At 47.7% G+C, this 13,598-nt stretch overlaps 1 protein-coding gene and 1 pseudogene across 1 annotated transcript; one reads left to right on the top strand and one right to left on the bottom strand.

Moving 5' to 3' along the window:
- Positions 1-434: 434 nt before the first annotated feature.
- Positions 435-1,213, top strand: LOC118474034 (uncharacterized; annotated as a pseudogene).
- Positions 1,214-11,370: 10,157 nt separating this feature from the next.
- LOC118474033 (UDP-glucuronate 4-epimerase 2) lies at positions 11,371-13,376 on the bottom strand. Its single transcript, XM_035963678.1, has one exon. The coding sequence runs from the start codon at positions 13,197-13,199 to the stop codon at positions 11,760-11,762; it is 1,440 nt and encodes a 479-aa protein (XP_035819571.1). The 5' UTR covers positions 13,200-13,376; the 3' UTR covers positions 11,371-11,759.
- Positions 13,377-13,598: the final 222 nt, after the last annotated feature.

The following is a 13,598-nucleotide window of genomic DNA, read 5'->3' as shown; positions in this document are numbered from 1 at the left end:
AAGCAAATCAGCATGCAGGTCTTCCGCTACTCCAGTCCGAGCAACGACACGGGTTTTGCTCCCCCTCGCAGAAAAGGAGGAGGGCAGCAGACGACGAGGACCGTAGCTCGGACGGATTACCCATATAGTACCTCTGATGCAGCTCTGCTCTCCTATATAATGATCTGATCTGCTTGTGTATGTGCAAGTCCTCCTGGATCACACTCCACCACGATTGCCAAGTGTCAAATCAGCAGGCGTGGGCGTACGATCTGGACACGGCAGCAGGAGCCTTTGGGCCGTCGTTACACGCACCTATCCATCTCATCTCCGCGGCACACGGCACGACACGATCGTGGTTGGTGTTGGTTACACGCGCCCTATATCGCCGGTTCGGCCGCACGTCCGCCTCCTCCTCTCCTCCCCTCTTCTCACTCAGCTCACCAGTGCTCGCTCACCTTTCCCCTCCCTTTCCTTCCCTTTGCTTTCCTATCCTTGTGCCCTCGAACTCGAATCGGAAACCCAGCCAGCCATGTCGTACTACGGCGACCGGCGCGCGGAGTCGTCGATCGTGGAGGCGTTCACGCTGTCGCCGCTGCCGTACCCGGTGATCCTGGTGCTGCTGATGGTGACGCTGCTGCTGGGCGCCTCGTGGTTCTTCACGTACGACGACTTCATCGAGGAGGCGTCGCAGCAGCTGAGCTGGGCGCTGCTGGGCGTGCCCATCGCGCTCGTTCCTCCTCATCCGCTGGATCTCCTCCGTCGACTCCTTCGAGGGCTACCTGGGCTTCTACCCGAGGGAGAGCCGCTGGAAGGGCCGCTACGAGCGGGGCCCCGCCGAGGGCAGCTCGCCCTGGGGCGTCGCCTTGCTCGTCCTCCTCCTCCTCGTGCTCGCCAGCTTCCACTCCACCATCCACGACATGTGGGGGCCGTGAACGGCCGGATGTGGGTCCTGCTCCTGTTCGATTCCACGCGCGCACGTATGCGATTGTACTGCTGGTTGCTGCTTGATCGATCGATGGATCGATGATTCCATGTACATATTTGATAGGGGGATGCTGCTGCTAGGCTATTAGCTGCAGGCTATAGAGTTTTGAGGGTGATATACTTATCAGTTTGCTGCCTGTAAGACTGGTTTTGGTTTTGCTATAATCGTGATGTATTCAGATGTACAGTACCCTCTTTGCTTTGGTTTCCCTGTCTTGGAATTGACTGCTGGAACCGTCTCATGCTTTGTCTCCTCTCTCAATTTCCGCTAAGCGTGTGAGCTACTGAACTGTACGTGGACAATACATTCATTACACGGTCGGTGGGGTGACGTCTGAGATTCTTTACTTGGCCAGCGCTCATCGTCAACATGGAAACAGCTGTTGGCCTGGCCTGGTTCCTGGGAGTATATAATGATATACTGCAAACGTGCCACTGCAAGTACATAGGCGATCATGCATGTCATATATGTATAGCAGGACTAATTAACGGGCATGCATATGCACAGAGAAAGGGATAGTACTAGTAGATGTGATAAGAGCGGGCGGGCACTACTGCATTCGGCGGCGGCAATCATGCCACTCGCTCGCCTCCTACTACTCTTATCTTTCCGTTTGGCCATATACTTGGATGGATCAGACTTCGGAGTTCAGACCGCGCTGAGAGTTGCGCGTCTGCATTGTCAGCCCTCCGATGCTTGTCCGGCCACTCCTCGTGCTGCAGAAGCAGACAGCGCTTCGACGGACACGCGGAGGGAGGAAGACAAGGAGCGGTGGCGGTGGGTGGTTGGGCCGTCGCTTTTACTATGCTCGGGAAAAAAGAAATCCAATTTCCAGCATAAAGAAAAGCTGCTGCCGCAGCAGCTTCTAGGGGATTTGCAACGTTGGCAGCCCCTCGACCAGACCAGCGGACCGGCTGCTGCGTCCGCGGTGTCCAGCCGACCAACGGACTCATCTCGATTGGAAATCTGAGGGGGAAAAGCTTCAATCCAGTTTGAACACAGTTTCACCCTCCGCCCGGCCTCCGAAACTCGTTTTTCCGTCCACTCCATCCATCGCCCTCGGAGCCCAACCGACCCAGCTCGCGTTCCCTCTCTCCTGTCTCCTCGTCATCCTGTGTGGCTCGCGAAGCAACAACGCATCACCATGCACCACTGCCGCGCGCCGGGCGGTGCGTCGGCGATACGGTTCGTGCGGTGTCGTCGGCACACGTCCATCGCCGATTCGCCATCGGCAGAACAGAAACCTAGCTAGCGGCTCCAGCGCTCTCTCTCTCTCTCTCTGTGCGTAATGGACGACGTTAGGTTCCGTCGCAATGATTCAGAGAGGCCACGCCACAGCAATTAACGGCGAACCGGGCCCGGGCGGCACCCATTCATGGGAGTGGGAGGGAGCAAGGCCTTAACTTGGGCCTGCCTCTCTCTCTGCTGACTGCTGGTCCTGTGGATGCCTTACGCTTAGCACTAGCAGCAGCTAGCTGTAACGATTCCTCCATCGGCTACCGACACTGCTTAATTTACCTCCGTTAAACAAAAGCGGAAATTAATAAAAGGATCTATGCGTGGCTCGCAGTTGCAGATTCGCACCGACTTGTTCGGCCCTTTGATCGCCCGCTGCCCGGTCGGTGCGTGCGTGTGGTGTGGTGTGGCTGAGGCTATCGGCAAGTGTTCCCCCTAAATTTTTCCCCCTATATCACTTTTTTGGTTCACATCATCAACATTTCACCCCCTATTTTTTTATCTCTCCGCAGCGGTTCCCCCTAAATAGTCCTCCTATATCCCACTATACTATAAAATATCATTTTCTATACATACTTTTCATCTACTATACATTTTTTATCTACTAACAAATGGAATTGGGCCCACGTGAACAGTGTTTAGAGGGAGGAGAGAGAGAACGCTAGAACGAGGGGGAGAGAGAACGTTACCTCTTCGTAGAGCGCTGGCTAGGGTCAGCCGCTGCGGCGTTGGGAGGCGCCTTGTAGCCGCCATGCGAGCTACAGGGCAAGGGGAGGGGGCGTCGCGCCGCGTCCGTTGCGGCCAGTCTCAGATTTCATGTGGCCATCCAACTCAGCTCGCTCAAAAAGCGGCCATACCAGGACCAGGGCATAAGCTCCCAACCGTACCTCGTAACCGTGGAGGAAATGAACTTTCGAGCTAGTAGTACTTATTATTAGTAGCCTGTGAAAGGAACCGGAGATGGCTTGTCCATCTACTAGTACTGGCCAGCCAACTTTTTTGGATTTTAGCCCTTTTTTGAGTTTTTTTTTGCACAACTATGCCCTTTACAGTTTCATTTCAAAAAATGGACCCCAACCTCGGCGCCATCATCATTGGCGCCGAGGTAACACACATCGACGCCAGTACCATTGGCGCCAACTTTTCCTACGTGGCAGCCGATGTGGCAAGTCCCAGGGGTCGGCGCCAAAGATCTTGGCGCCGACCCCCTTGACGGTGGGGTCCGGTGCTATCCAGGGGGGTCGGCGCCAAGATCTATGGCGTCGACCACCTGAGACTTGCCACATCGGCTGCCACGTAGGAAAAGTCGGCGCAATTATGTTGGCGTCACTATGTATTACCTCGGCGCCAATAATGACGGCGCCGAGGTAAGGGTCCATTTTTGAAATGAAACTACAAAGGGCATAATTGTGCAAAAGAAACCCCGGAAGGGCTAAAATACAAAAAGTTGGTACTGGCCAACCCGCGCGGCCACCACCGTTCGGCAGCGGGGCACGGCGTCGTGCGCGGTGGGCCGTGGGCGCAACACCGTCCCGTCTGCGCGGCGTGGTAGCTTTTTCGTCTTTATATTTAAAAGTATTCAAAAAAATAAAACTATATGCCGCATTCACGTTTTTTTAAAAACAATGGATATCTGTCATCTGTTGGGTTGGCAGAGACATGTTTTTCTTATTTTGTCGTTTAGACAACGTCCCAGCGGTGACTTATATGGTCACCTAAAATACTGTTTTGCACTGTACGCTACACTATTCGTAAAATTAAAGTAAACATATGGATAAATCTCTACTACTAATTATGCCAGTACTGTAGGCGTCCACACACACGCTGGTGCACGTTCTGCCGCGCGCATCCGCCCCGCAACCGCCCTCATCCTCGCGGATCCCGCGTTCCCTCCCGCCTTCGCTCGCGATGCCCTTGCCCCTGCTCGCGTCCGCCGCCACGGCCGCCACGTCATCCCCGCCCATCCCCTCCGGTCGTCCCGCCTCCCCCCACGCCGCACACACCCCGCCTCCGTTATACGCGCCACGCTCGTACAAGATCCGCCTCGGCGCACCCCCTCGCCCCCGTCTTCGAAGAGGACCCTGCCTCCATCCTCAGCGCCGCCACCTCGCCCCCGTCCTCGGAGTCGTCGTCTCCCCCCGTCCTCGGAGCAGCATACACCATCGTGTCCTCGCTCGATGGCAACGAGGAGGAGGACGGATCTGCGAGCACCCCCGAGATCTGCTGCTTCCACTCCCACGCAGCTCTTTTCTTCGTCGAAGGTGAGTCCCATTCCCTAGCCTGTACCGACTCCTCCCCCTCCACCACATCTGCCACACTCCATCGTCGTCGGGCCCGGATCCAGAGGTGGAAGGAAGGGTGGGGCAACCCTAACCCCTCCCTCTACTTCCAACCGCCGCCACCTCCCTGCTCCCTCTGTCCCTCAACGCGCCCTGTACCGCCGCCGCGATTCGTGTCGACTCCTCCCCCTCCACCACATCTGCCACACTCCATCGTCGTCGGGCCCGGATCTAGAGGTGGAAGGAAGGGTGGGGCAACCCTAACCCCTCCCTCTACTTCCAACCGCGCGCCGCCACCTCCCTGCTCCCTCTGTCCCTCAACGCGCCCTGTACCGCCGCCGCGATTTCGTGCCGCCCGCTTGGGCTCTAGCGCAGAAACATCTTCTGTTTTCTCTTCTCCTTTTATATTATCTGCTTCGCTCGAATGCTCGATTCCTGCATGCTGGATCGGAGAACTGAAGAAGGGATGGTCTTGTCTGGAGTCGTAATCCATCACGTCTGCTCGAATGGTGTTGTGTGGAAGCAAAGTTCATGCAACTCTGTTGCTGCTCAGTAGATTTGTGTTACTCTTCGTGCCTGCTCCAACTCTTCTGGTGTCACACAGACACTAGAATAAAACCATGCATTGTGTAAAGCATGATGTACGGTTCGTTGACGCCAGCAGCCAACTAGCAGTAGCTAGGTGGAGTTGATGCCAAATCTACCATTTTGTTAACTGAAAAGCCAGGAGGACAGGTAGGCCTCAGTGGAGGTCAAGTCGCCGCGCGGAATGTTCACGCCAGTGACAACCACGACGCGTCTTCAGTCTTCACAAATGTGTCCAAACTGCAGTTTTCTCTCGGTGTACAGAAGCAGGTCATGCTCGTTTTTTTTGTTTTTTCACATTGTGAGTCCAATAGCAGATCAACTACCTTGATAGATGCAATTGTTTTTTGTCCTTTTTTCTGACCATTTATCTATTTAACTTGTGGCAGTACCTCCGGAAAATAAAGCTATTTGGGTACAGAGTGTTTCTTATTTATGCGGTAAGATTTTATATTATGAAGTTATGATGTTGATTGAATGTGTGGATCTGTGCTGCATGCTGGTTGATATGAGAGGCTAATTTCTGAACTACTGATACTGCCTCTTTAGGTTCCTCTTGGATTAGGAATCACATGGGTTGTTGCTTTCATTCTCACAGCAACTTTGTGTTAACCTTTACTGCTTTCTGCCTTATGGCACATGTTTCGAGTCCCGCGTCTCAGGTGAGTCACTGCCTTCGTCTTCCGGGGTTTGTTAGTGGTTCATGCCGTTGATGGAAGGCTAACACATGTCTTCTGGGGTTTGGTCGTGTTTGGGTCAGGATGACATGGCGGCAGTGGTATCCACAGTCTTGCTCATCACCGAGGTGACTACATTGCTGCACATGTTTGTTGGAACGAGACTGCCACTTGTGCAGGGTCCATCCTTTGTATACCTGGATCCTGACTGAGCTTAAACACATAATGAAGCACCTGCAGGGAGCTATAATAATTGGAGGTGCATTCCAAGTGTTTTTGGGATATACAGGCCTCATGTCACTATTTCTTAGGTCTGTCTCTTTTCTTTTGATAAAATATAAACCCGTTTTCTTATCCCTTTACGTGTGCAAATCATTATTTAATGCAAAACATGATTGGCCTTTAAAAAGTGTTTTTTGGTGGCATACACACTTAGGATATATAAGATTTGACCTGAAGTTTTGTTCTGATTTCTGAATGCCAAATATCTGAAGTCTATAACAACTTTTGCATGGGCTTGAAACCATCTAACAAGTAGGAGCAATGCACAGACATATTGTTGTATATTGATGACTTAAAAGCTACAGGGATCATTGTTGTTATGGGTTGGCCGCTTTGTGTTGGTTTCTAAGTGTAATTGTGTAAACTGTTTGTCTCCCAGACATAAACATCTTTTCATGTTTCTGTAACTGATGACTAGAATTACTCATGCACCTCATCTTTTTTGTTGTATAATTCACCATATGTTACAGTGACAAGTAGTAATACTCAGGGTGATATGTATCTTATTTGTGTGATTTGTCTTCATCTGCTTATTTCAGGTTGATAAATCCAGTTGTTTTGTCACCAATAGTCGCAGCTGTTGGGCTTTCATTTTTCAGTTATGGTTTCACGAAAATTGGGACATGTATAGAGATGGGAATTCTGCAATTGTTGATGGTGATTATTTTTGCACTTGTGAGTATGCAGGAAATCATTTTTAGACACAATGTGATATAATGTAAATAACACATTTTTTGTCTTTTCGTATGCATCAAGTACTTTTGGGAAATTCTGAATTGCGATGTTTCTGGAGTACAAGTATGGTTTTATGTGTTGAAGTACTGTACTCCAAGTCTTGAAAGCGCTTCTCAATGTTGTTGCTTCAACATGTTATAGAGGTAATTTTCCATGCATGGCCTCCTTCAAGCTTATTAAAACGATAAAACGTTGGAACGCTCATGGTTGAAATTTTGACTTTTAAATGTTTAAACTTTGTTTAAACGTAGTTTTAAACAACATAGGAAAAATACCAATATATCATAATTTCAGACAATAATATGAAGTTAAATACCAAAACAGAGAGTTTAATGGCTTACCAAAACTTCACCCATGAGCTGGATTGAACCCCAAATGTAACTAATAGACCGGGCCCAAAAATAGCTAATGGTCTAAAATGCATAAAACACTGCCGTTTTACAGTTTAGAACGCCAAAACGCTTAAAACGTGATTTCAACCTCTAATTAGAGTTTTGACGTTTAAACGTAGTTTAAACATCGTTTAAACGTAGTTTTAATAACACTGGCCTCCTTACTTGTATTTTGTTTATTAGGTAAGTTTAACTAATGCTGTTTTTTTTAAATGCATTTATGAGATATGAGCTTATAAATAATGACATCATGTAAAAACCGGTGAAGCTTATACACAACACTGCAACATGGTTGCATTAATTTGGACAATGTTCCTATTCCTGTTTTTTCCTATGTGTAAGTGTCTTTATGAAAATAATGTAAGAAAATAAGTTGCAAGTTGTTCTGTGTAAATTATTCCTCGCCCAGCCATGTCATCCCCGTGCAGCCTCCCTCGCCGGGTCGCCACCACCTGATTTTGTTTCTTCCTCCCTCATCGTGCCATATCCCTCCAGTGACGGTGAGATCCACCTGCTGCTGCTTATAAGGTATGGTGCTTGTGAGACCTGTCATGGTTGCTTGCTTTGCTTTGTTTAGAGCTTGAGGCAGAGAGCGACATGCGGCGGGCGCTGCCAGTGAGGCCATGCCCATGATCCTGCGCCTCCAGCAGGGCAAGTCCGAGGCAAGGATGGAAGCGCACCAGTACCGGCGCTACGCCGAGAAGCGATCCACTGACAGTTATTTGACTACATGCATTTTGTATAGGGACATACACTTAAGCTTCTGTCAGCTTCTGATTGGATTGAAATGTTCCTTACTTGAGCATTAAGGTGAGCGCTTTAATCCATATAGTGAACTAACATGTTTTTTAAGTTTTTAACTCTGCTCACCTGTTGAGTTTTCCCCGTTTCAAAATCGTCCCTGCTCGCATCTTCCCTGATTCAAAAATCGCCCAGTTGAGATTTCACCATTACTTTTCTGCCTTCTGAGAATTGGAGTAGAGTCCTTTATGAATTGTTAGATTGTTTCTGTTTGGCAATGCATTTAACTCTTGTGAGTCTTTCCTCAAAACTTAAGAACGAGGACCCTATAGCACTGTAACTGACAACTTTTAATAAGCACCAAAGACTGATCAAACATAAGGTTCCATTTTTATTTTGGCATTTTCTTATGATAATATTTTGTAGCTGTAATATAATCTAATTTGGTTCCCTGCATCCTGCAATGTCAATACCTGTGTAAGATTATTGGTAGTACAATTCACAAAGCATGAACCATTCTGCTGGTCACTCAAAAAGCATGTATTCATGTCATATTTGAGCTTCGTTGCACTTTTAAAATTACAAAATAATTAAAAAAATCCAATTACCTCTTCTAACATCACCATACCACCGTACTTCATTTCAGAACTTTCCTGTCATCTACCCATCCTCTTATTGGCCATTTGTGTGTGTCTCCGGAAGAACTGAAGACCTCATTGGGAGGTTACCTTTGTCGGCTATTGCTGCATGTGATGTGAAGGTCAATACATTGTGTAAATTGATCGACCATAGGGCAGAATTTGATCGACCATAGGGCAGAACTGATTTATCGTGTAGAATTTTTAGTTAAAATTATTCAGGCATTAGTAATATAAATTTTATTTATAAGGTAGTTCACTTTGGGTTTCATATGATATGTGAATTTATGTGATGCACTATCTGGTACAAATAATTGTTGACGAATATAACATTTGTATATTTGTGTAAGGTACAATCAAGCCATGACTAATGTGCAATCAGGTCTTGTCTTATGTGTAAATGTAAAAACAAGTATCTTAGTATGTTGGATCATGATCCAGCCTTTTCTTTTTATGCTTCTCTAGATGTACCATTGAACACAAAGATAAATAAACATAAGAGCACTAATATTATCGAATATTTTATATGCCGTTGCAACGCACAGGCACATAACTAGTTACTGAAGATGACCCTTAGAGAATGTAGATGGTTGTAGTTTGACGCAGGATAACATATGACGATGGTCATAACGATGATGGACAACATAGTCGATAATTCGGTCAATATATGACGATAAGAATCATCTAAGACCGGATCCAGTCTTAGATTTGCTCGGTTGAGATATCAAGTGCAAAACAAAGTCCTTCATCTTCAAGTTTCCCAAGCTTTCTCGGAGGCACATGGGACTATTTGGTTTAGCTTTTTTCTGACCAACTACCAACTTTTCTAAGAATCTGGCTGTGGAGAGAATCTGACTGTAAGAATAATGTGAGTATCGTGAGGATTACTTATGGAGAACATGAAGTGGTACAAAGGGTTCAGAATCTAGAAAGCTATGGATTACTACTATCGTGATAACTCGACCGATTTTATGGTTCATATTGATTTTAGATGATTTTTACCAAAGTGATTTTTATAGAAGCGATCTAGAAATTTAGAGTGTTTGACAGTCCGCAGCAGATTTTAGTAGTCAGAAGCTAAAAAAAAGCCTCTAAACAAACAGGGACATGGATGGATGGGCACAGAAGACGGACGCACAAGCAAAATGGGTACAGTAAGCAGTCCATTCTCTTGGATCAACTAGCTAGTCAAGGTGGAACTTGCATAGGCGACGAACTGACGATGTATGTACTTATGCTAGATACATGATTCATTCATAGACTCGCATGTGTAGTGCACCTGCACCACTGTTTATAAAACGCCAGTTGATTTGTTTCCAGGATCAGCATTCGGCACACCAGGAAACTTGCTCCACATCCATAAACACTGAGAATCCCGATTAACCTAACATGGACGTGAAAAAAAAATCCTTAACATACGGTGTAATTGATTGCTTACACGGACTTTAAGCCAGCATAATCGTATTCAATACTCCTCGTCGCAAAATATAATCCGTTTTAGACTAATTACACATTCATTAAGTAACTTATGAATGTAGTTTATATATGTCTATATTCATTATTACTTTATGAATGTAGTTTATATATGTCTATATTCATTATCATTTGAATGATCGTGGACAGAAAAAATGAGCTAGAAAGAATTATATTTTGGAACGGAGAGAGTGCCAGTGTTCAGTTAACTAATCCAACACAAACACGATGCATTTGGTTAAATTGTGTTTGATTGCTTACATTGTGTTATATACTACTTAATATGCAGTCACATCCATGTTTCAGGTAGAGACATTATGTTTCTACTGAAGCTAGAAAGAGGTGAGAATATTTCAAAAAAAATTATGTCCATCGGCTTGTGTAAATCTAACTTTGAACAATGTGTAAGCCTGCATAAAGATTTCCACGGACAACCAAAACACAGCCAAAGTGCACCGCCAGAAGCCTAGATACATGCTAATGCAGGCAATCAAAGAGTTCCATAATAAAATATTCCTTTACTTAGAAGCATCGGTACAATCATAAAAACCATCTTTTTAGGAAAATCACAATGACTGAAGCCAACAATTATGTAGATTTGGGGAAGCCTACAGTTATAGATGCAACCACAATCATGAAACTGCATAATCAACAAGCTTCATCATGACTGAACGTTTAATCACTAAAAAGCCACATATAATACCAATAAAGGGGTCGATGGAGTATCATTAACAAAACATTGTGAACAACTATAAGTGCCTCAACAGTAAGCATTGCTTCATTTGGCTCTCATGTCTGTAATCAGACAGCGTAAGAAAGATATTTGTAGTGCCCTAAACTAAACCATATATCATTTGACTGACTCAAAAGTTCAAGTCGATACCATTCACACCAATAAAGTACTCCCTCCGTTTCAAAATATAATTCGTTTTAGATTAATCATACATTCTTAAGATCTTATGTAGTTTGTATATATATGTCTATATTCATTATCATTTGATTCAAATGTGGACCGAAAAAAAGTGGGCTACAAAGAACTATATTTTGGAACGGAGGCAGTAGTAACTACCAACAAGAGAATTTCTAACACCATTACAAATCTTAAATAATTCTAGCAAGTTAATCACAACTAACAAGAAAAATAATGCATTGAAAGACCTCAATAACCAAATGGTTTATCATTGTATGACCTGAAAACACACTTCATGACATAAAATTCCTTACCCAAGTCCTGAAATGTACACATAAGATCTTAAGATTGTAATGGCGAAAATAAGTTTGCAACGCAGCTGCTGCTGCAAGTGAGCACATGTAGCACTAGCACCCATATAGATAAAGAGTATGCACTCCAGCAAAACAAGCATATTAGCATAGACAAATTGCTGACCATTGCTACTTCAATTGAACAAAAGCAAGTCATGATATACTTAGTTCTCTCCCGTGGTACAAAAAAGTCACTAAAAGAATCTATGGTAGTCTATGCAACAGAGTGCCATCCCCCAAAACCCATGACATAAAAAATCTTCGGAACAGTGTCACCCTAATAACCAACTAATGGAACTAGGAATTAAATGCTCAACTAGGACGCAGCAAAGAGAAGCACCAGGCTTTTGAATTATGATGACTACCTAGTGAGTGTTTCTTAACTTGTGTTCCACTTTCACAATTTGCTGAGCAAAATGAGCCCGATGAATTAAGGAATGGAGGTAGAATTCTGATACACACCGTCAGGAACAAAGACACAGAATAGACAGTCATCTTGCGCTACTTGAGCTGCCATTCCGACCACGTGAACCCTTGCCATTGCTGCTGGTACGCAGTTTGTGCTTCTCAGCCAGCTCAGGATGGTAGTATTCAAGATACCACCGCACAAACTTCTTGAGCCCTGTTTGCAGATCTGTGGATGGCCGGTAACCAAGCTCCCGCTGCGCAAGGCTTACGTTGGCATGCGTGTATGGCACATCTCCATTCCTTGGCATCTTAACAACCTTCCTCACAGCCTTCACTTTGAGCAATTTCTCCAGCAAATCCACTAGCTGTGTAACAGGCACAGGTGAAGTGTTGCCTAAATTGTACGTCCTGAACGGTGCTGTACCTCGCTTCTTGCCTCCACTGCCTGTGCTCCGACCTGCTGTATCCAGTGCCGCTACACACCCCTTCACAATGTCATCAACGTAGGTGAAATCCCGGGAAATGGTAGTCTGGTGTGAACCTCCACCGGCACTCTCGTAGATCGTAATTGGCCGACCAGCAAGGATGTCCTTGGTGAAGAAGAAGTACGCCATGTCTGGACGCCCCCATGGCCCATAGACAGTGAAGAACCTGAGAGCAGTGAGTGACAGACCATAGATGTGGTTGTAGACATGAGCGATCTCCTCACCGGCCTTCTTGGTGGCTGCATAGAGAGAGGCCGGTCGATCCGTCCTGTCGTGCTCAGAGAAAGGCACATGGGAGTTGAGCCCGTACACTGAAGACGACGATGCCCAGACGACGGCGGGCTGAGGATTGGCCGCGCGCGCCGCCTCGAGCAGCGCCACGAGACCGGCAACGTTGGCGCGCACATAAGACATGGGGTCCACGAGCGCGTGCCGCACGCCGGCTTGCGCGGCGAGGTGGAGAACGTGCGTGAAGGGCACGACGTCGAACAGCTTGGCGAGGAGCTCCGCGTCGGCGATGTCGCCGTGGACGACGTAGACCCCGGAGCGGGCGAGGAGCGCGGCGCGGCCGCGCTTGAGAGCCGTGTCGTAGTAGTCGTTGAAGTTGTCGAGGCCGAGCACGCCGTCCCCTCGGCGGCGGAGAGCGGCAGCCGCGTGGCAGCCGACGAACCCCGCGGCGCCCGTGACGAGGACGGAGTGGCCCCCGGAGCGCCTGATGCGCGCCGACGCGCGCACCTTCTTCTCCCAGGCGGCGCCGCCCCAGGAGGTGGTGGACGAGGGGGACGCGTGGAGGGAGCGGCGCGGGGACTCGGGCGCGGCCCGCGGGGCGGGCGCCGCGGGGGAGAGGAGGAGGAAGGCGAGGAGGAGCGAGAGGGAGCAGACGGACCAGAAGGCGAGCTTGGAGAGGAGCGAGGCCGGCGAGGAGTGGTGGTGGCGCGGGGGCAGGCGGTGGTGGTAGTGGTGGAACTGCGGTTTGACGGCCGCCGCACCGCCCGCCGCGGCCCCCGAACCGGGCACTCCGGTCAGCTGCGGCGCCATCCCTTCGATCCGCGGCAATGCGGCTGGTCCCCGGATCTCGTCTCGTCTCGGGGGGACTGAGGCTGGGGCTGGGGCTGGGGGCGATTGGGTCCACGGCGGCGCTTGGGTTTGCGGGACCTTTTTGCTGCTGCCGTTTTTTCCGAGTCGAGATGGTTTCGATTTGCTTTCGACGGGCCTGTTGCGGGGGGATAGTTCGCGGGGGGCTAGGGCTACATTTGGGGGAACCCCCTGGGTTTCGGATAATTATTCGTCAAACCAATACCCCCTTACCAAGGTTAGAAAGATTTTATCATATGTACCTATCAATATATTTTTTTTCTATATTGTAACCCTATCGGCTAGTTTGGTAACTCTATTTTTAAAGAAATTTCTATTTTCTTAAGAGAAAATAGAAATTAA

Source organism: Zea mays, unplaced genomic scaffold, assembly GCF_902167145.1.
Source record: "Zea mays cultivar B73 unplaced genomic scaffold, Zm-B73-REFERENCE-NAM-5.0 scaffold_196, whole genome shotgun sequence".
Classification (NCBI taxonomy): Eukaryota; Viridiplantae; Streptophyta; class Magnoliopsida; order Poales; family Poaceae; genus Zea; species Zea mays.
Note: the sequence above shows the minus strand (reverse complement) of the source record. Positions and strands in the feature narration are given on the sequence as shown.